This window comes from Stegastes partitus, unplaced genomic scaffold (genome assembly GCF_000690725.1).
Source record: "Stegastes partitus isolate 25-593 unplaced genomic scaffold, Stegastes_partitus-1.0.2 Scaffold444, whole genome shotgun sequence".
In the NCBI taxonomy this organism is placed as follows: Eukaryota; Metazoa; Chordata; class Actinopteri; family Pomacentridae; genus Stegastes; species Stegastes partitus.
Genome location: NW_007578175.1, coordinates 157,985 through 178,787, shown reverse-complemented (window position 1 = coordinate 178,787; position 20,803 = coordinate 157,985). Strand labels below are relative to the sequence as shown.

General features: G+C 40.5%; 1 protein-coding gene across 1 annotated transcript; it reads right to left on the bottom strand.

Annotated features, from left to right (window-relative positions):
* Window positions 1–1,905: 1,905 nt before the first annotated feature.
* gpr83 (G protein-coupled receptor 83) lies at window positions 1,906–18,989 on the bottom strand. The gene is made up of 4 exons (XM_008286272.1): window positions 18,594–18,989; window positions 16,773–16,898; window positions 8,914–9,047; window positions 1,906–2,623 (listed from the first exon to the last, which is right to left on the bottom strand). Exons 1-4 carry the CDS (start codon window positions 18,987–18,989, stop codon window positions 1,906–1,908), a joined length of 1,374 nt encoding a protein of 457 aa, XP_008284494.1.
* Window positions 18,990–20,803: the final 1,814 nt, after the last annotated feature.

Below are 20,803 nucleotides of genomic sequence, written 5' to 3'. Positions count from 1 at the left end.
TAGTTATTTTAAACTTTGGCCGCGTACAATATGACCATCCAACATTTTAGCAATATATATATCTATAAACCAGAAAACAAGGAAAGACAGAAGAGGTCCACTTTAAACGGCAAAAGCTGCGACAACAAAGACCACTCGAGTTTTTTGCATTGTCACACTGTACAGATCAAATAAAATTTTGGTCACACTGTGTAACTTCCACTGATGCACTTCAGACTGTGCAGTGAATACACAGTGAACTATAGCTCTGCCATTTGAATAAGAAAGAAGATGTGAGAGATCTTACATTTTATAAAATGCAGCAAAATAATAAATGAGCACATTCAGCACTATTTAATTTGTTCTTATTGGTTGTTTTGTAGACGTTAACCACAGCAGCAGCTACAATTGTGAAAATTTTACCCAGAATATCTCTGGTTCCCTAAAGATGGCCACTGAGGGACGTGTGTCACAGTGTAATCTATCGTTACATTTCATCATCTGTCTATTGCTGACAGCTTTAGTCTCAGACAACTGAAATTAACATAAAGAAGATAAATTAAACAGGTTGTTCTGGTATCGTGTGATTTAGTTTTCTTGCTCATATTCCATAAATACTCTAAATCAAAGACAAACAAACAAAAAAAAATATGGGCAACAGGACGCGCTTAAAGTGGCCTGCAGATAGATATGAAAATAATTTCATTCGCAGCAGGTTGGTATACCCACTGAGCATCTGTCCTCGTGTGCAGAATGGCAAAAGCAGGTTGTAAAGGAAAATCTTCTGTGAACTGATGATAGATTTTTTTGTCACAGTTTGCAAAAGATTCTTGGAAAGAATGAATGTTGTTGCTTCACTGCCACAGGCCTGTGCAGGCTGCTGGAAGAAAATACGCACACAGTTACCGTCATCACATAAACACTTGATGTTTCACAAGATTTCTTGGACAAAGGACACCATCATCAAAATGAATCAAATGAAAAAAGGACTAGCAACTGTCATTAGCATTTTTTTCTTTCCATTTTATTCACAAATGGATAATTCTCAGGCAGTTTAGTTTTTAATTGTTCATGCGTGGGTTGCCGCTTTAAAATTAGGTACAAAAATAAACAAATTACTCAATACTCTAATCTTGCATTTCTGTGTTTAACACTTGAGGTTTGACTGTACCATTAAGTGCATTTCTAAAACAACTCACATTATTTTTGATGAAAAATCCAATTCTAAAGCAACTACCTAAATATGAGCAATTAGACATTAAACTAATTATCCATTTGTGAGGTAAACAGAAATAAAAATATACAAAGGACAATGAAAGTTTTGAACTGCAAAGCATTAAGCACACCACACTGCACTGCACCCACACTGTGTCATAATGTCAGTGTTGCACATAATTAAAACTGTTTTGTAAACATGTTTCCATTGCTAACAACTAACTTTTAGTATTTTTGTCATAGAATTTTTAAAAGTCCTCAGAAGTGCTCAGAAAAAAAGATAATTGAACATGAATAGCTGGATCAATTCCATCTGCTGAGGAACATCATCAAAAGCTCCAAAAGCAGATGCTAAATGGACCGTATGATAAGAATGTTTTTATCTGTTTTTTAAAGGCTGAGTTCCAGACAAACACTGCATCCTAAAATAAACTAGAAAAAAGAAGTAAAAAAGCAATATGGAAAGAAAAAATCCAAATGCCACCATGGAGAAACAATTATGAGCTTCTAATAGAGAAACAGCAGCATATTTTCTGCAAATGAAAGTCATCACAAAAGCCTTCTCCTCTCCTTCTGCTGGTTTTAAAATCCTGTGTTGATCCCACTATGCATCTTTCCTGCCCTCTTTGGAAACATGATGATGTCCTGAAATGGATCACAAATCTCCAACGCTCATGTCTGTCCTCTTAGAACCGTAGCAGACGTCTCCAGTCAGCTCACAGCCACCATGGGCTCCACTGAGAGGATGTCGGTTCTCCCTGTGAGGGCCTGCCGGGCGGTGAAGAGCACGTGTGCGTCTTTCAGGTTGTGGGCCTGACTGGATGAAGCGTGGCTCTGCTGCGAGGAGGCCTGGCCCGGGTGGGATAAACCATGTCTGGGCCTCGAGGAGTCGCGGCCGTCTGGCCAGGCAGGTCTATGACAGGGAGCACAGGCAGCCGCAGGGCGAAGCTCCGGCTCCAACCCGACCACCACCCTCCGTTTCCTCCTGCACCTGTCAAACAGCAGCCGGAGCTCCTGGCGGAAGGTGGGATTTAGGCAGCAGTAGATGAAAGGGTTGTAGCAGGTGGAGCTCATCGCCAGCCAGTGAAAGCAGAAGTACAGGGCGTTGGAGGAGTGGATGGCCTGGCTTGACAGCAGCACCACGTAGCAGTTGAGGGGAAACCAGCAAACGGCAAACACACCAACAACTAGCAGCAGCATGGCCAATGTCCGCCGGCGCTTCTTTCTGTGGGTGGCGTGCTGAGCCGTCGTGGTGTCGCCGATGGCGTTGTGGCGCCACAGCCGACGGGCCACCGTGGTGTAGGAGGCGGTGATGATGAGGAGAGGCAGCATGTAAAGCAGTATGAAGGTCAGGAGGTCGATGTATTGCCAGTAGACATCCGACGGCTCTGGGAAGTCGGGGACACACAGGCTTCGCTCCTTCTCCTTACTTGGTGGGAAAAGTCAGCACAAAAGGAGGCAAGAAAGGAATATAGATCACAACAGGATGAAAAGGTGAGCAGGTCAGACTGAAGGGACAAGTTAGCGTAAAACTGAAAAACAATGATTTCCATGGTCATTTTCATTTCTTGAGTCAAAATGCCACAAAATAGGGAAATTATTATTTTGCCAAATGTGACATGTAAATTTTTTTTTTGTCCAACCAACGATCCAGATAACCTCCCAATTATATATAATGAAAGAACACTAAATCCTTATGTGTGAGCAGTTGAAGAAAGAGAATTTAGGGCTTTTTTTTTTTTGCCCGCAAACCTTCTTAAGTAATTAAAAAAACACTTACTGATTTATCATCTTGTGGTAAATTGATTAATTTACAGTTATTTATTGCTACAGATAAGTATATTCAGAAGACATAAATGGGAAGAATGTCTCAGACAACTTTACAATACGGTACACAATAATGTGAGTAGTTACTGATGGATCATTAGCTAATGATTATTGGTAGATAACCTTAAATCGGAACTGTGACCACATTCTTCACCAGAAACCCTTTATTACTAATTAATTCTTCAATGATTACCTGACAGTTTCTCTCTTTTTGTTCCCCCTGAAGTGAAGTCAAAAATAACTGAGTCTTTACTGGGGAGTTACAGCTACAGTTAGTTGCTTCATACCAAACAAAGTAAATTGTAATGAACAGTGTTGAAGACAACGCTTTCCTATAATTACACTAAAGTTGTATTTAGCACCGTACTGCTTTTCTTTTAAGGCAGTACAACCCAGTGACGCCTTGATTCTCCAACTGAGTTCAACATTTTTACTTTTCTGTGCTGTTTGGGTTGTTAATACAGTATTAAACAGCATTAAAGAAAGATCTTGTGTAGTCATCCTTATCGAAACAGAGATGTGTGCATATGTAAGGTTTACCATTATATTATTAGCTCACATTCACATACCAGTGAATTTCAGGTGTTGCTGCTTAGTAACTCAAAAGTAATCTAGAGAGTAGTGTAATGAGTTACCTTCTAAACGGGACATTAAAAAGTAATGCATTATTCTTTTAAACAGCAAGACGTTCACTGTCTAATTTGCTGAGACACTTTAATTGGTACAAAGTTTCTGTCTCTTTGAACCTTTTGGATGCACTTGTCCTTCTTCTACGTACCTGCCTCATGAAACAGATGTGCGAAGAGTTCCTTAGGTTTAAAAAGTAACAGGTAATATTACAACACTGGTAATGAATGAGCAGTCGATCAACTTATCAAGAAAGTGGTTTATGATATTTGACATCTGGCATATGTCCCCCGGTCTGTTCTCTAATGTAACATCATTATCTACCAAATAGGCCTCTGCACTAGTGATTCCTTAATTATCAGGTTGTCAGTGATTCACCACATTATTACCTTGTAAGTTTTACAAGTAAAGGTCAACTAGAATAAAAAATGTCAGGGTATCACAGTAAAGCCCCTTTCAGACAGGCACTGTTTTCAATTATTCTGATGGCATCTGAATGTGTTGGCTTCAAGCTTGAATGAACAGACCAGGGTGGTCGCTTTTCTGTTAAAGTCGTGAAGGCAATCTTACTGGGTCGGGAAGTCTAAACTGCATGCTGTCGCATTAACGCATTGGCATGTACAAGCAGCTGTAGTTTGAGTTGTGTGAAGCGATTTGGAGAGGGCTTTTTCCGCATCTCAGTGCCAATACTGGTCCATTAACATCACAGAGAGGCAAAGACCGAGTTTGCGTGCCAAGATCACGAAACACCTTTCAAATTCACTTTGCCTTACAACGTCACAACTGTTACGAACTAATATGTCCGTTAAAATGAAACTTTACTACGATGAAGACAGACTCTATAACAGTCAGTTTAATGAAACTCACCAATAATGAATGCAATCTAGGTTTTGATAAAACATTAACATGAAGTTTAGTTTGTTGCTTCCAGCCGTTTGTAGGAGTTTTCTCTCACTAATGCATTCAATACCTACAGCATCAAACAGCAATAAGGGTCTCCACAGAGAGACAGTTGCGCACAATAGGGCACGTGGAACAGCAGAAGCTTCATTATTTACTTATAATTATAAATTAACGTTGACATTGAGGTAGGATCGATCAGGTTCTAACATAAAGTCACACTGTGTAGTTTTCTTTACTTCAACACAGTCAGTCCATAAGATACTGTAAACTCATTTGTTAGCAGATTTACATGTAGTCTTTTGTTTATTAGAGCATTTTTACACAACATGTCACTTGAGGTACTGTACAGTCCTATGTGTATGACATCGCTGTCCTAAGTATGTGAGGAACGCAAATGGATTGTTTGAATGACAGAACCCTTTCACTTTAATAGACTGATGAAGGCAGCCATGTTGCATATCTGATGTCTGAAAAGGGCTTTTGTATGGTAGGTTTGTGCAGCTAAATAATGCCCCAAGACTAAAAGTGACATGTTTATATTGAAATGTCAAGCCTCTTGTTACTTGGGAACAAAGGCTTCATTCATTTCTAAACCTTAATAATAATAACAATACGTTCTATTTGTAAGCGCCTTTCAGAGCACTCAAGGACGCTTTACAAGAAGAGTAAAAACAACAAATGACAGCAAAACAGCTGATAAAAACAACACAAAAGAAACTAAGGTGGACAAGTAAATTACAGGGAGAAGGCAGTTCTAAACAGCTGGGTTTTGATCCCATTTGGATTTGAAGAGAGGCAGTGAATTGGTATTACGGATATCTGATGGCAGCGAATTCCAGAGTTGGGGGGCAGAATGGGAGATGAGGTGGATGGAGGAAGATGATCTAAGGGAGCGGAGGGGGGTGGCGATGTGGATGAGCTCTGACAGATAGGGAGGGGCGAGGTTGTGGATGGCTTTAAATGTGTACAGAAGGATTTTGAAATTGATTTGGAACTGGACCGGGAGCCAGCGAAGTTCTTGGCGGACTGGGGTGATGTGGTGAGAGGAGAGGGTTTTGGAGATAATGTGTGCAGCAGAGTTCTGAACAAATGGAAGTGTATGGATGGATTTGTGAGGGAGACCAAAGAGGAGTGAGTTACAGTCATCGACGCAGGAGGTGACAAGGCTGTGGACAAGGATGGAGGTAGTGTGGGGGGTGGGGGAGGGGCAGAGACAGTTGATATGGCAAAGGTGGAAATATGCAGACTGAGTGATGACATTGATGTGGGACAGAAATTAAAGTGAACTGTCGAGGATGACACCCAGATTCTTGACCTGGGCGGAGGGGATATAGAGGAGCTGTCAATTTTCAGGGAGAAAATGGTAGCTTTGGATGAAGTGGAATTGGTGCCAATGAGGAGAAATTGAGGATGCAATTTCAGAGAGGCAGGAGGTAAGGGAGGAGGGCAGGAGTGTGGAAATGTGTTCGGTGGAGAGGTAGAGCTGGGTGTCATCCACGAAGCAGTGAAAATGGATATTGAATTTACGGAAAATATTGCCAAGGGAAAGGAGGTAAATGACAGAGAGGAGGGGCACCAGGACAGAGCCCTGAGGCACACCAGAAGTAACGGGGGAGAGGTGGGAGGTGAAGGACTTAAGCTGGATGAACTGAGTGTGGACAGAGAGGTAAGAGCGGAACCTGTTAAGGGGTGTATGAGTAATGCCAATGGAGGATAATCTATGGAGGAGGATAGAGTGGGAGATGGTATCAAAGGCTGTACTCAGGTCAAGCCGGATGAGTATGGAGAGTAACCCAGAATCCGCTGCCATCAGAAGGTCGTTTGTGATTTTAATGAGAGCTGTCTCAGTACTGTGACGGGGACGGAAGCTAGGCTGAAACTGTTCATAGAGTGAGTTATGAGTTTGGTGGTTGTGAAGTTGAGTGACAACAGTTTTTTCAAGTACAGTCGTGACTTGATAATCCAACACTAAATGTAATACCTTCGTTTATGTCGGCTAGCAAGGCTGTCGGATTGTCAAGACGGAGGTCAAGATACAAGGAGGGCTTGATGCTTGAAGGGTAATTTGTAGTTAATATTGTTTATAGTTGTTATAATAAACTATCTACGTATATGATATTGTTATGATTTACATGAAACAAATTAAACTTGGTCGATGCAATTTTACGTATGATGTCTGGCGTGTAACAGCATCGAAGCAATTTGTTTCTATGATTGATAAGCCCGATACAACCGCAGTATATACAGGTTCATAGAATTGTTACGGTGTCAAAACATGTCACATTGTTTAATACTTCAAAGAACTTCAAAGCACCAAACCGATCCTTCCTGTGTTCCACACATGTAGAGTTGTTAACTAACAAACTGATGCAAACCAACTTAATTAGTTGGGCAAATTCACTCAATGAGTGGGACTTGTGTATTGTTAGAACACTATGCATCGCTGGATTTCACGCCAAACTGACCCATGCGCTTGTGCATGGGCCCGTCGGTTGACATCAAAGGTAAGTAAATCCGTCGGCTTGTAAAATTAATACGCCATTATTCTTATTTATGTAATAAAATGTCATGTCGGAGTCGGCATCCATCCATCCATCCATTATCTATACACCGCTTAATCCTCACTAGGGTCGCGGGGGCGCTGGAGCCTATCCCAGCTGACTTAGAGCGAAGGCAGGGGACACCCTGGACAGGTCGCCAGTCCATCGCAGGGCCACACTTAGAGACAGACAACCAAGCACACTCACATTCACACCTACGGACAATTTAGAATCACCAATAACCTCAACACGGCTTTGAACTGTGCGGGAGGAAGCCTTAAAACCCGGAGAGAACCCACGCTGCATGTGAACATGTGGTGAAGACACCCGGGATGTTTTTGTGCAGAAAGATCCCGGGTATCTTCACCAGGATGCGAATCGGCAACCTTCTAGCCGCAAGGCAACAGTGCTAACCACCGAGCCACCTTACAGCCCCAGCTGTCGGTATGTTAAGGCTATTTTTTATAGGTCCCGTTGGTTTTTCCTGAAAACCTGTCATTTTTTGGAAAAGGTTTTCGGAATGTTAAGGGTTGGAATGTCAAGTCATGACTGTATTTTGCAGATGAACGGTAGGTGGGAGACCCCCTGTTTGCTATTGTATCCGTAACAAAAAAGGATCAATAACCTTAAAAAAAACTCAAAATGCTATCTTTTCCTACCCAACAGGTGTTTTTATCTTAGCCTAACCTCAACAAAACTCATCCGATTTAGTCTTACAGAGCCAGGCCATGCTCTAGCACTGACACGGTGTAAAATAGTCTGGCAGCACCATAGACTGTATAAAAGATGGACGTAGCAACCGGCCTTGAAAAATGAAGCCAACCCGGAAGTGTCAAAAACCTGCAATGTCACTCTGTCTGCTTGTTGCTGGCTCCAAAAAGCCCTGGCTCCCATAGACATGAATTGGAAAAGAAGTAATCACAGATCACGAAATACCGCATTCCTACAGCTCAGGGTTTTTTCTTTTAGTTTTCATAGTCAAATTCAGAGATCAGGTGGCCAATCTGAAAATAAATCAATGCTGAATTTTTTAAAAATTGTCAAAATTTTGCGGAGCAAGGGGCGTGGCTGGCTTGATTGACAGTCGGCAGCTACGATGCAGATGAAGAAGCAGACCGCAGAAGGCGGTAAATGTGGGCGGGCAGAGAGGGCCTGCCTCTCAATCCGTCTGACCCATCGCTGCTCCTATGGTTCCGCCCCCTCCGACAATTTTTGCGTCACTGGCTCCAAAAATCCAAGATGTCAACCAGGAAGCAGCAAAACCCTGGCTTCATTTTCTCAGTGCAGAAACCAACGGGTGACGTCACGGTAGCTACGTCCATCTTTTTTGACAGTCTATGGGCAGTACCTCATTTTCAACCTGCTATATCTGAGAGAGGCTCTAGCTTGTTTGTTTGGTTTTTTTTTTTAAAACCAATCACAATCATCTTGGGTAGTGCTAAGCCCAGGATGCAGTGATGGTGTCTCCTAAAACTAGTGGTGGGGGAACTGTTTCACTGTAACATTTGCATACAGGGAGGCGAGCACTGTCATTCAAATGGCTAAAAAAAAAAAGAAACTATTAGTGCTGCCTTACTGCAAGGTCCAAACCTTGGGCAAAACTTGATATTTTTAGTGTGGTAGGTTGCTGCCCTGAGGTTGTTGTTTCCTATTGTGAAGGGGATTTTGAAAAAGGTAACAGAGATAGCAGAAGGCCGGCTTATACCCTCAGTCTACATTTGGTGAGTCAGACTAGTCCACGCTTAAAGAAGAAGTCCGTCTCTGCAGCTAACCTCATTAAATACCTCTGCTTATTGACATGTATGACAGTGTATTATTTTACCTGTATGTAAACGTCAGGAGTTTTTGGTAGATTGCGTGTGGGAGGGAGAAACAGCTGGCCATTATCCAGATAAAAGTGACCCAAACACCACCTTGCGCTGGAGACATGCGAGGTCTCAAAGGGTGCAAAATCACCTGAGGAAAAAAAAAGCACAGCATGCAGATCAGGCGCACACGCACACACACACACACAATCAATATCAGTCATCTGTGTCTTACATGGAATAGTATTACTCAGGCCAATTTGAGAAGCAGAGGGAAAGATTAGAATGGGTTGTTTACTGAAAATACCTTTAAATTACAGCTGCAGCCACGAGATAACAGTGTGCTACTTCTTTATACTACATTTATTAGTCTCCAGCTGTTTTTTTTTTTCTGCACTGTATTACAAGCCACTTGTACTCTGGTACATAAAATGACAAAATGCCAGAAGAAAAAAGGCTTCACGTGTTTGTTCACTGTGAATGTGAGTTGTATTTAGTGATGAGGAGCAGTGTTAAAGGGAATACACAATGTCCCTGCTACACTGACTGTACAGACAAATCATACAAAGTTCCTTTGAGTGCAGTGAGGTGCAAAGATTCTATTTTGTTACTGTGCCTTCTCCACCATTAAAGGCATCAGATTAAATGTTTTTAAAGCATTTTTCTTCTGCAAAATACTCTTACTTGTCTCGTGTTGCATTTTTTTTCTTCAGAGATTATACTTAGTTCTGGGCTGTAAGGTGGCTCGGTGGTTAGCACTGTTGCCTCGCAGCAAGAAGGTTGCCAGTTCGCGTCCCAGTGAGGACACCCTGGATCTTTCTGCGTGGAGTCTCCATGTTCTCCCCGTGCAGCGTGGGTTCTCTCCGGGTTCTTTGACTTCCTCCCACAGTGCAGAAACATGTTGAGGTTAATTGGTGATTCTAAATTGTCCATAAGTGTGAATGTGAGTGTGCTTGGTTGTCTGTCTCTAAGTGTAGCCCTGTGATAGACTGGCAGCCTGTCCAGGATGTCCCCTGCCTTCGCCCTAAGTCAGTGGGGATAGGCTCCAGCCCCCCTGCGACCCTAGTGAGGATTAAGCAGTGTATAGATGATGGATGGATATTTAGTTCTGGTTTTAGCTTCAACACTTCATGTTTGAATATTTTTTTAAAATCTGGTTTTAAGATACCTTCATGTTTTTCTGGATGCAAATAAAAAAAAGGGGTGAAGGTTGTGCATAAATGGTGTATGTGGACAGATATGGCATGTATGTAGTTTCTGAGAGTAATAGCGCAGCGTCTTTATTTTTTTTTCCCTACTACATTACAGTGCGATGCTTTTAAATTTTAACTGCTTCTTCGACTTAGTAGTTTGGTAAACAAGAATGTTCAAAATTGTATAAATGAACTGTGTTTTGCAAGAACAGTGGCTTCACAATATTTAACCCTGCTTCTGTTGCTATACATTAGTCAATAGCGGAAAAAGAAAAAAGTAAAAATTTTCATAGTTTTTTTTTTAATTGTTTACAATATAGAATAAAACTGAAGAAGAAGCAACATGTGTTTTAAATATTAGTTTCTCCAACGATGCCACCTTTTGCTTTGCACACTCTTCATTCTCAACCAACTTCATGAGCTCTTGTGTCACCTGCAAATTTTTTCAGTCTTGAAGGAGTTCCCACAAACACTGAGGCACGTTTTGGTTGCTTTTTCTTCAGTCTTTAGTTCAACTCATCCCAAACTCTCTCATTTGGGTGATTGTGAAGGTCAGATCATCTGGTCAAGTAACTATTGAAGAAGTTGAAGGTGTGTTTTGGGTCACTGTCCTGTTGAAAAACATATGATGATCCTGCTGAAGTCAAACAAGATGGAAACACCAAAGTCATCCCCACCATCACACCTCCTTCTCCTTGATGCCTCACGATGGGAACCACACATGCACATACAGTCACCTTCTCTGCATTTCACAAAGAAATTATGACTGCAACCACAAAAATCTCACATTTTGATCGACAGATTAAATCACAGATTTCATCTCATCTTCGATCCATTCTTTGTGTTTCTTGAATTGAGCCTTTGTCTTCCTCTTTCCTTCAGAAGTGTTTTCTTTACAGCATTTCAACCACGAAGGTCGGATTCTCACAGCTTCCTTCTGAAGGTTCATGTTGAGATGTCGTTGAACTCGGCGAAGCATAAATGTTGACGATCACCAAAAGTGTTGATAATTGCTGATTACTAAGGCTGGCAACTCTAGCAGGGGCAAGTGAGACGTTCTTCATGGAAGCCGTTCGTTACTTGAAGAAACTTTTTTTTAGTTTTTTTTCCTGAATTGTCTGACCTTCATGACTATATTTAATGCTGCTTTTCTTTAACGAGTAGATTCTTCCAAAACTATGAACAGTAGCTGAATAGGACTATTTGCTGTGTAGTCACAGTACCTCAGCACAAGTTATTGTCTGAAATGCAATAAAAAGGCATGAAATTCCAAAGCTTCAAGCTCAGATAAAGGTCATTGACCTTCTGAAGCTGATTCAGATGCTTCCAATGTGCAAAGCTGTCATCAAAACAGCTGCTACTTTGAAGAACAGAAATATGAAAGATATATAGCTCTTCATTTGTGTTATTTTATCATTTTGGATGTGTTGGGTTTTACTTTACAATGTAGGAAAGTTATTTTCAAAACTATTTTTAAAAAGCCTTTAAATGAGGAGGTGTGCTAAGAATTTTGTCTGCTTTATGCCAAGCTGCTTAGATTGGACCTGCTATTGATAAAAAAGAAAAAGGTGTAATAATAAGTGAAACAAACTTTGTTACTTGAAAAAGAAAACAAAATTGGGACTTCTACATTCTCTATTCATGTAATTGTATTAAATAAAAAATAAGATTGATCAGATTCTCCAAAGGTTACGACTCATTTCATTAAGCTGAATAGTATAGTTATATTTGGAGTCTCTCTGGCATCGGAGATGAAATATGGAGCATCACGATTCAGAGCACAAAAAATCTTTCAAAGTAATAACCACCGGCAGCATAAGTCACATGAGTCATCAGTCCAGTTATTAGCGATGTGAACAGAGGTTGTTGAGAAGCTGTGTCCATAAATTTATGGTGTGGATGGACAATTCAGAGAAGTGGAAGAAGTACCTGTTGATTCAGTGAAATGCTTTTGTAAACTAATGCATCACAGATTATAAATCATTTTGAAACTCTGGCATTACAGAAAGATATTAACAATCAGCCAAACCTGACTAAGACAATAAGTAATTAGTGTCTATTCTGCCTCACCAGCTGCTTCATCATCTGCTAATTTCTCACAAGTAGATTGCGTCTTTTTCCAGATTCATGCAGCACCAGGCAGTCAAATGTCTCCATTATAGGCAGCATATGAATTAGTTTTTTTTTTTTTTTTTTAGAAGCTTTTTAATTCATGGGTGCATTAGCAGCCAAATAAAGACCTGCATCAACAGCTTTTCACTTTAAACCAATCCTCCCATCCTTTCCATGGTTATCACCTCTGTAATGTGCATTTGCATACCACGATGGATGACTATGTATTCATTGGACTTTCATAAGATCACACTATGTTCATTTAAATGCATTACTGTTCACTTCAATAACCAAACAGCTGGAGCAATTCGGTTTCACGGCTATAAACTGGCAGAGTCTGTCATAAACGAAGCCACATAATCACAACAGCGTAACATCACAAGTTCACATATTGCAAGGTACAGTTATGTGGACTGATTGATCCGAAATGATTTTTCTTGACTTACCAACAACTGTTTTTTGCATCCGAGCAGTCAGGGCGGCTGTTACAGACTGTTATGAATACCATGTAGACGCAGAGCAGGAGGTGTTATCTCATTATGAATTACTTAAGCTTAAGTAAAAAAAAAATACATCTTTGCAGGGCTTTTTGATAATGTGGTCGGCGTTGAGGTCTCATTTGAATGCACTGCAGAAATTTAATAAGGTAGTAGAGATTGTAGGATTGTAATTGATGACGGGGGTCAGTGATATGTTACATTTAGGGGATTTCGAGCTGCAGGTTGTTGTCTGTATCAAGTAACCGTTTGCCGAAGCTGCTCAAAGTTTCAGCCTTAAAATGGTCGTGTCATCTGCATACTTGCAGATGTTAACAGAGCTGTCCTGGGATGTCAGTTGGTTGGTTTATACACAGAAAAGTGAAAGAGAAAGTGCTTCGTTCACCTTAACTGACTGTTCCCAAGAGGCTGCAGATGATGTTTAACTGATAAAAGCAGAGCTGAAGTCTATGATGAAAATTCAGATGCACAAGTGACTCCCAAGTGTTTCAGTGCGCGATCAATGGCTACTGCAGATCAGTGGGCTTTGTGTAAACACCGGAAGAGGTCCATTAGTGGGCTGAACAGGCTTTCAAGTAAGATAGGATGAAATCGTTGAATGTCTCAATGGCCATGGATTTCATCAAGGTTACAGGACTGAAAATAGATTTGGTGAAGCTGTAAGCTATAATGCACATGGAGAAGCTATACAGACTGAAGAGCATGACGGCCAGTTCAGCAGAACAATGCAGGAGTACAGCCAGGCTGAGTCTGCCTTTCGATTTAGACATTTGTGTGAAGGTGGCCGTTGCAGTCACTGGACGTAAAATGGAAGTAGGAACACAGATGAAGGAGACGGCGGTGGCAAGGAGTTCATTGCCTCTGCTTCGGGTGAGTGTGTGGCTTTTTGGTAGTCGAGAGTTTTTTCCACATGGTTCTCGTGTCATTAGTTGTAAATATGAGAAGCGATTCCACAAGTTGGTTTTCTAAGTGGTTTTGCCCACAGCAACATTCAGTGCTAAAATTCGTCACAGTCACAGTCCGTATTTCTTACCTTTAACTGATAGTCAATGTAAGTTAAAATGATTTGAGATAAAACAGAAAGTAAATTGAAGAGCTTTGAGTTGACTGCGCTGACAGTCACTGGTACACCCACATCTCTGATATCAGGGCATGCTTGAAATACTCTTTTATTAAAGCATAAATCTGCCTTCAAATTCAGTACCAGGATCAGCCTTGGCAGGCGCACAAAGTCACATTGTCTCATAAAACCTATACCGATTCTGAGCAGGTTTTTGAAAAAGGTAAAAAAAAAAAAAAAAAACCTCAGTGATACTCAAAACACAGAGTACACTTGCACACTCAAATAATCTTAATACTGCTCAAAGAAAGTGGAGAAGTAGTGGTTTGTGGTGCAAAAGTTTCAGGGATTCATCAGGAAAAAAATAATGTAGCTGTACCTTTGTATGGGTGGTGACATTTTAAATTACATCTTCTCTGTTAGTTGAATTCACTGAGCAGTTTTCTGAGCACTGTTAAGGATTTACCAATGTGGCAGAGATGGGGGTTTTTTTTTTCCTTTAGAACATGTTATTTTTCCTCCAACTGAAGGCATTAATGTAACTTGTGGTTCTGAGGTTATATCAGGCAAGGTAACATTTTTTCTGTAAGCTCAGAGTGCTCACACAGTTGCAACAGCTTATGTTTATGAAAGTCATTTGACAAAAATACACAAAGGTGCTCTGTGCTTATGTTGCACTGCTCAACCATTAGTGTAACTGACAGGGATGCAAATAAGTAAGCGGTTAAAAAATAACCGACCATTATGGGGTAAAACAAACATACATTAAACATATGAAAGAAATATCTAACATGGATTAATCTATCAGATTTACATCAGTGTAGTCTTACCTGTGACCTGTCCTTTTTTAGCTAATTGTCCTGGACTGACAAGGACTTTGCACTTTGACACAGAGAGAGGAATGTCTCAATTATCTTGTAAAATACTTGAATAGAGTGGAAAAATGCAGTCAGCTTTTAGTCCTTAAAGTAGAAACTCTGTGATGTGATTAAAACCTCTAGAGGATTAACAGCCACGAAATGGACTTTGAGTTGAGAGTACATTTTAAAACGCGAAAAAACTGTGCCATTCATGGATGCATTACTTCCCACAGTCCAAAGATGCGCTATAGTTCTGGAGATAAAAGCCATAAATCTGAGTTTTGGAGCACTTCAGCAGCTCCAAGACAAATTATGAATGTTCCACTGCAGAGTACTTAATAGTGCTGTTCATGTAGACTTTTATTTTCATACTTTTTTTTTCTTTCCCTATGTGAATTTTACATTAGTCTGATTCATGCAGAGAAACATCAGCAAATATGGTAGTAATTTTAGACATAGCTTTAAAACAAGGTTGCAGTTCATAACCTGCACAGTGCCCTTAGATAGCTTGCATTTAACTTGTATAAAAACAGCTACGATGAAAGGAGCAGAATGAAGGTGCCTCGCAGTTTCAATCGCTACCTTAAGATACAACAAGATAAAGCTGAAAAAAAGCTCCATTTATTTTCTACAGAAAAGGACACTATGATTAAGCATTTCAAAAGATTTCTGTTTACCAAGCTTGTGAGGATGCCTTTAAGAGACATAGACATCTGGTATAATGAGTCTTTATCCTATTCAATGGTCTACTGCAAAGGAAACCATAGTGGATGAGATCAGCCAACTGGGTTTATTTGTATGTATTTGTATGTGGCCACTTGTGGAGGTTGTTTCTAAGTTGCAACTAAAGACTTTGTAATTTCTCAATCAATGACTGATGCTTTGTCTGTTGGCAATGAAACCACACAGAGCAGAAATTAACTGGAAAGCTGTCAGAAAAGTCTCAGTCAAAGCCAACATTTTCATTCCAAAGAACAATCCACCTGCATTGTCTTGTGCTTTGTTTTTTTTTTTTTGTTTTTTTTTTTAAATCTCTGTGCTGCTCTAAGACAGCTTATATCATCAAGTTCACATAAAGGGATTCATTTGATTTCTTTTCCAAGCACGCAGCAAAATGTGCACAAAGCCAACCACGCCTGAGTTGATGCAATATCGAACATGTTGAGCCATCAGGAGGTAAGATGTGAAATCCTCTGCCGGCCGGCATTTCCAAAAGGCTGGTATTCCCATGACTCCTGCTTCTTTTGTTACTGTTCAACAGTCTGGATGATTGGCAGATGTCAATGGACACCTACTGTGTATATTCAATCTGGTCATGTAGATTTTTTTTTTTTTTTTTTAATTGTCTTGACATGAAGTTACTCAAGAAAGAAGTGATATTATTTTGCCTCTTTTAATCACTTTATCAGATACTATTTTTGTCTCATGAGATGCACACAAAACACACCACATTCACCCGACTCCAAGCATCATCTGATAACCTTAAAGACAAATTATCTTATTTTTTAATCTTCTCAAGATGGCAGGAAATTAGTGAGGGATTTTTCGGCTACCAGTGCAGCAAGAGGTTTCTGAGGTTTCTGTTCAGTTTGATGGATTTAGAAAAGTCATTTTGCTCACCCTCTTGAGGACTGAAGCAGCTGGGTCTGTAGTTTTTCGATTGCAAAATGAATCGAGTTTTTACAGAAACAAACTGAAGTGATTGTCTGATGATTTATCTTAGTTAAAGCAAAAAAATCTGGAGTACTACATTCCCTTAGTTTAACATTTCTGTCCTTGTAGATAGACAGCATCCAACAAGGGCCTAATAATGTTCTAATTTGGTTTAGATTACCTCAGTGCTACTCAATGTTGAGTTTATAGTAATTTTCTATCAGTATAAAAATACAGACTGTTTGAATTCATCGTATAAGTATAGACCCTTAACATATATTGCATTTAATTTTCTGCACAAGTTCAAACTGTCACCAACCCATCCATGAAGATGATCACACCAAAGCAGCAGTAAAGAAGGGCACGAATGGCCGTTTTCTTAAAGTTGTTGTGCATCATCTCAGGGAACACAAAGGTGCTCCAAAAGTCACTAACTGCTCTTTTTAACCAACTATCGAACTGAGAGGAGCATCAGTGCTTCCTCCCTTGAGTTAGACAAACCTGTCGGCGGTCCAGAGCGATGGCAGTGAGTGTGAGAGTGGAGACATGCAGGGAGCAGTACTGCACGAAGCGACTGATGTGGCACATTGTCCTCCCAAACACCCAGGTACTGTTCACGAAGCGCACCTACAAAAACACACACATATAGTGCAGGTCACGTACATGCATCGAATGTCCAACTTCAGCTCATCCAAGCATCAAGATAAGACAAATCAATGCCATAATGACTGGATGTTGTAAATGCGTTTGTTTCAGGCAGTGGTGTCTCCGTCGGTGGACCTGGAGGGGCCTGGGCCATCCCCGCAATCTCATTGAAAACCCCAGATCTAAAAGGTCAGATTCAATCAGTGAAGCTCTGATGTGTAGGTTTTGATGAAAGCACGCATGAAAACACAATTATATGACTGTAGCAGCAATGCTCAGCAGCTGGGAAAATCTAGTGCTAACGACAGTTTGCATGACTGAATTTGACAAACGTTCACACACAGATCTCTCTAAAATCACAGATGTTTCATGTATTCTTATCCTTGCCTTTGCACTACAATTTTGCATCTATTATGTACTAAAATTAATGTAAAAATACAATTTTACTGCAATGAAGAGAAAGGACACTCATCAATAATGTAATCCAGGTTTTGACAAAATGATAAGAGGAGCTGAAGTTCAGTTTGTGTCTTCCAGGTGTTTGTAGGAACACTGGGAGTTCATTTAAAACCTTCGGCATAACACAGCAGTGGTAACTTCATGAATTAACTATAATTATAAATGATCCCTGACACAGAGACAGAGTCGATCAGAATCTATCAGTAAGTCACACTGTGTACTTTTCTTCACATAGGACAGACGAGCACAGTCCATCAGCTGCATTTAAATCATTTGGTACACAGCTGAATCCTGAGCACAATCACAGGTCGATAATATTTTACTGTCAAAATTAGATCTGTTTAATACAATCAATATATTGTTCTGTGGTGTTTTTTTTTTTTTGTCACAAGGCAGTGACAATATTGTACACTGCAGATCACTGTAGCTGTAATCAACGAAGTAACAAAAATATGAAGACTGGTAGCCAAGCACCAGTGAAAGCACATTTTTATTGCAGCATAAAGTGTCGTAGGTAGATCAACTGTCATCACACATGGATGACTTGTATCCAAACACCCCACTGTGTCTCATTTCTTGGGCTGTTTTGTTCACTCTCATGACCAAAATGCTGCACCAGTCTTCGTCAATGGGCACCAGACGATAAGTAAAACTGTACAATAAGAAACCAAAGTGTGCAATTTGTTAAGATTTATACTGAACACAGTTTTCAACCAGCCTGTGTACAAGTGCAGAATAAATGACTGAAATTCACTTGTGGCTTTTGGTTTTTGGTCTACCACCCAAACATCTCCAATGGCCTCATTTTGCCCAAAATTTCAGGAGGTGGCCCTGATTTCAAGACACACACACACACACACACCTACACACACACACACCATAAGGACACACAGACAGACATAAGGGGGAAACCTGTGATGACACTACTGGCGCCATCTCGTGGCATTAACAGTCCTAATCCCACACTACATACTGCACTCATTCATCTCATTTTGGCATTGGCTGCAGTTCCCCATGATAAATCTAGTTTTATTGTGATTATTAACCATCTGTTTCAACAGTTTACCAGCCAACCTGTAACCAGTCTGGTCTAAACATTTGGGTTTTTTTTTTTGTTTAATGTGTAAAAGATACAGGTTTCCTGATGGACTGTAGAAGCTGAAGTAAACAGCATCCTGACAGTTTCCAAACCTGATCCAGACTTCAAGCTGATCTTACCAGAGTGAAAGGTGTGTTGAGGACCGTGATGAAGATGTCAGCCACGGCCAGGTTCAGAATGAACAAGCTGGTGGAGGACTGGGTGCTCTTGTTTTTGACCACCACATGGCACACCAGGGTGTTTCCGAACAGGGACACCACAATGATGAGCGAGTAGGCGGCCACCAGCAGCGCCTTCACGCCGCCCCGCTGCGACTCCCCGCCGCCGCTCTTCCTGCTGGCCAGGGAGCGCCAGTCCTCCAGCATCCCCTCGTCAAAGTCCAGGAGGAAGAAGCCGGAGGTCCGGTTCCCCAACTGTCCCGAAGCATTGAGTAAGCGCTCCGTGTAGGAAAACAAAGCCTCTCCCAGGAGTGCGGAGTCGTTGAGTCCCGCTGCCGGCCGGCCAGAGCTGCACATGCCGAGGACCAGAGACAAGCAGACAGCCGCCGCGTCTCTCATTTTACTTTGTTGGTGTGTGAGACCTCTGGACCTGCTGCTGCTGCTGCTGCACCGAGATGATGCGCACAGAGGATGCTGGAGCAACAAGTTGAGGTGCGACTCAGCAGAGGCTGCTTTTAAAGCCTCAGTGTGTGTCAGTGAAGGAGAGAGAGAGACTTTCCAGCTCAGACATAAATCTCTGTCTGCACTCTAAAAAAAATAATGTTTGGGCTCAAAATAGGAACAGAATTCCAAAGCAACAGTTTGCATCATTTGTGTGTGTGTGTGCGTGTGTTATGACAACTTGTAACTAAATTAAGTTCAACCAACACACTACATTGAGTTGGGGGGATTTAATCAAAGGTATTTTTAATTACCAGTCTGAAGTTGCACAGATGTGTTGTGTATGATAGTGAAGTGGACTGAAAATCCTGAACTCAGGGTGAAACATTTGACATCTTAATCAAGAAATAATTATGTGCTTTACTATTTTCTTTCTTTTTTTGTAAAACAGTAAATCTGAAAATTCATTGACAACAATAATTATCATATTTTAGCATTAAAAATATCGTTTTGGTTAAAAAGCTTTGTATTAACCATTACAGAAACATCCAAAATGATTTTGGTATTTACCAGTGCTGTTCATTTAGGGCAGCTGTGGCATCAACCTTACATTGGGTGGTGGTCTAACAAATTTGTTAAGCACTGTATATATATTAAATCGCTGTATCTACACACACACACACATACACACACGAACATACACACAATAGCTATTTATCTTTTCATGTCCATATTTCTTTATTTGGCATACCACAGTGAAGACTTTCCACAAATGTTTGTCCTCTCTGTTGATCAATGCGCTGTAAAAAATGAAGTCAAAAGGCAGGGGCACCAAAAAATTGAAAAAACCAAAACAAATGAAGCTTATCCCAGTTGACTCAGGGTGAAGACAGGGGACACCCAGTCTATCACAGGGCTCCTTACAGGTGCAACAGTCCACATTAAGTAACACTGTTTTCATCCTATGGCTCTTCCAGTGCAGCTGAACTGTTAACACTCTTTAACACTTTGTTTATTCTGTAGCCCTTCCAAGCCAATAACATCTCTTAGTCACCGTTTTTTCCCACCACACCTCTTCCAGTTTGCAACAGCATCATCTAACACTGTTTTCCTCTCCTTATAGCACTTCCGCTGCCACATCATCTCTTAACACTGTTTTTCTTCTCTACAGCTCTTCATAAATTTTGCTTCCATACAACCCAACAACAGAATGTAAAATGGCATTCTCTCCTTACAGCACTTCCAGATCAATCAACAAAATACAACACTGTTCTCTTACAACATCATGGTTAACACTGGTCTTTTCCCCCAATAATGTTTTTGACTGCAATAACAGAAATGTGGGTACAATATGCTCCATGAAATACGTGTACATATGTAAATTCATCAAGGCATATCTGTATATTTGTGTATGTAAACTCACAGTGTCATAGCTGTACTTATTCTTTTGTAAATACATGTATATATTCTTATTTGTCTTTTATACTTTACTTTTTGTACTTCTGCACCACTGGAGTTGTCTTTTAATTTCATTGTACCTTGTGTATGATGACAATAAAAAGCATTCTATTCTATTCTATTCTATTCTATTCTATTCTGTTCTATTCTATTCTATTCTATTCTATTCATATGTAAATTCACTATGTCATATACATATCTATATTTAGGTTCAGTCTCCAGCACTCAGATACAATACAGGAAGCACTGTGGTGCCAACAGAACTGGACATA

Bases quoted from the DNA above. Each gene is read 5' to 3' on its own strand.
- gpr83 (XM_008286272.1), bottom strand. From the start codon at position 18,989: ATGTGCAGCTCTGGCCGGCCGGCAGCGGGACTCAACGACTCCGCACTC. The intron at 16,899-18,593 runs GTAAGATCAGCT...GTGTTTTTGTAG, and splicing joins TCAACACACCTTTCACTCTG to GTGCGCTTCGTGAACAGTAC. The intron at 9,048-16,772 runs GTTTGTCTAACT...TTTTTTCCTCAG, and splicing joins TCGCTCTGGACCGCCGACAG to GTGATTTTGCACCCTTTGAG.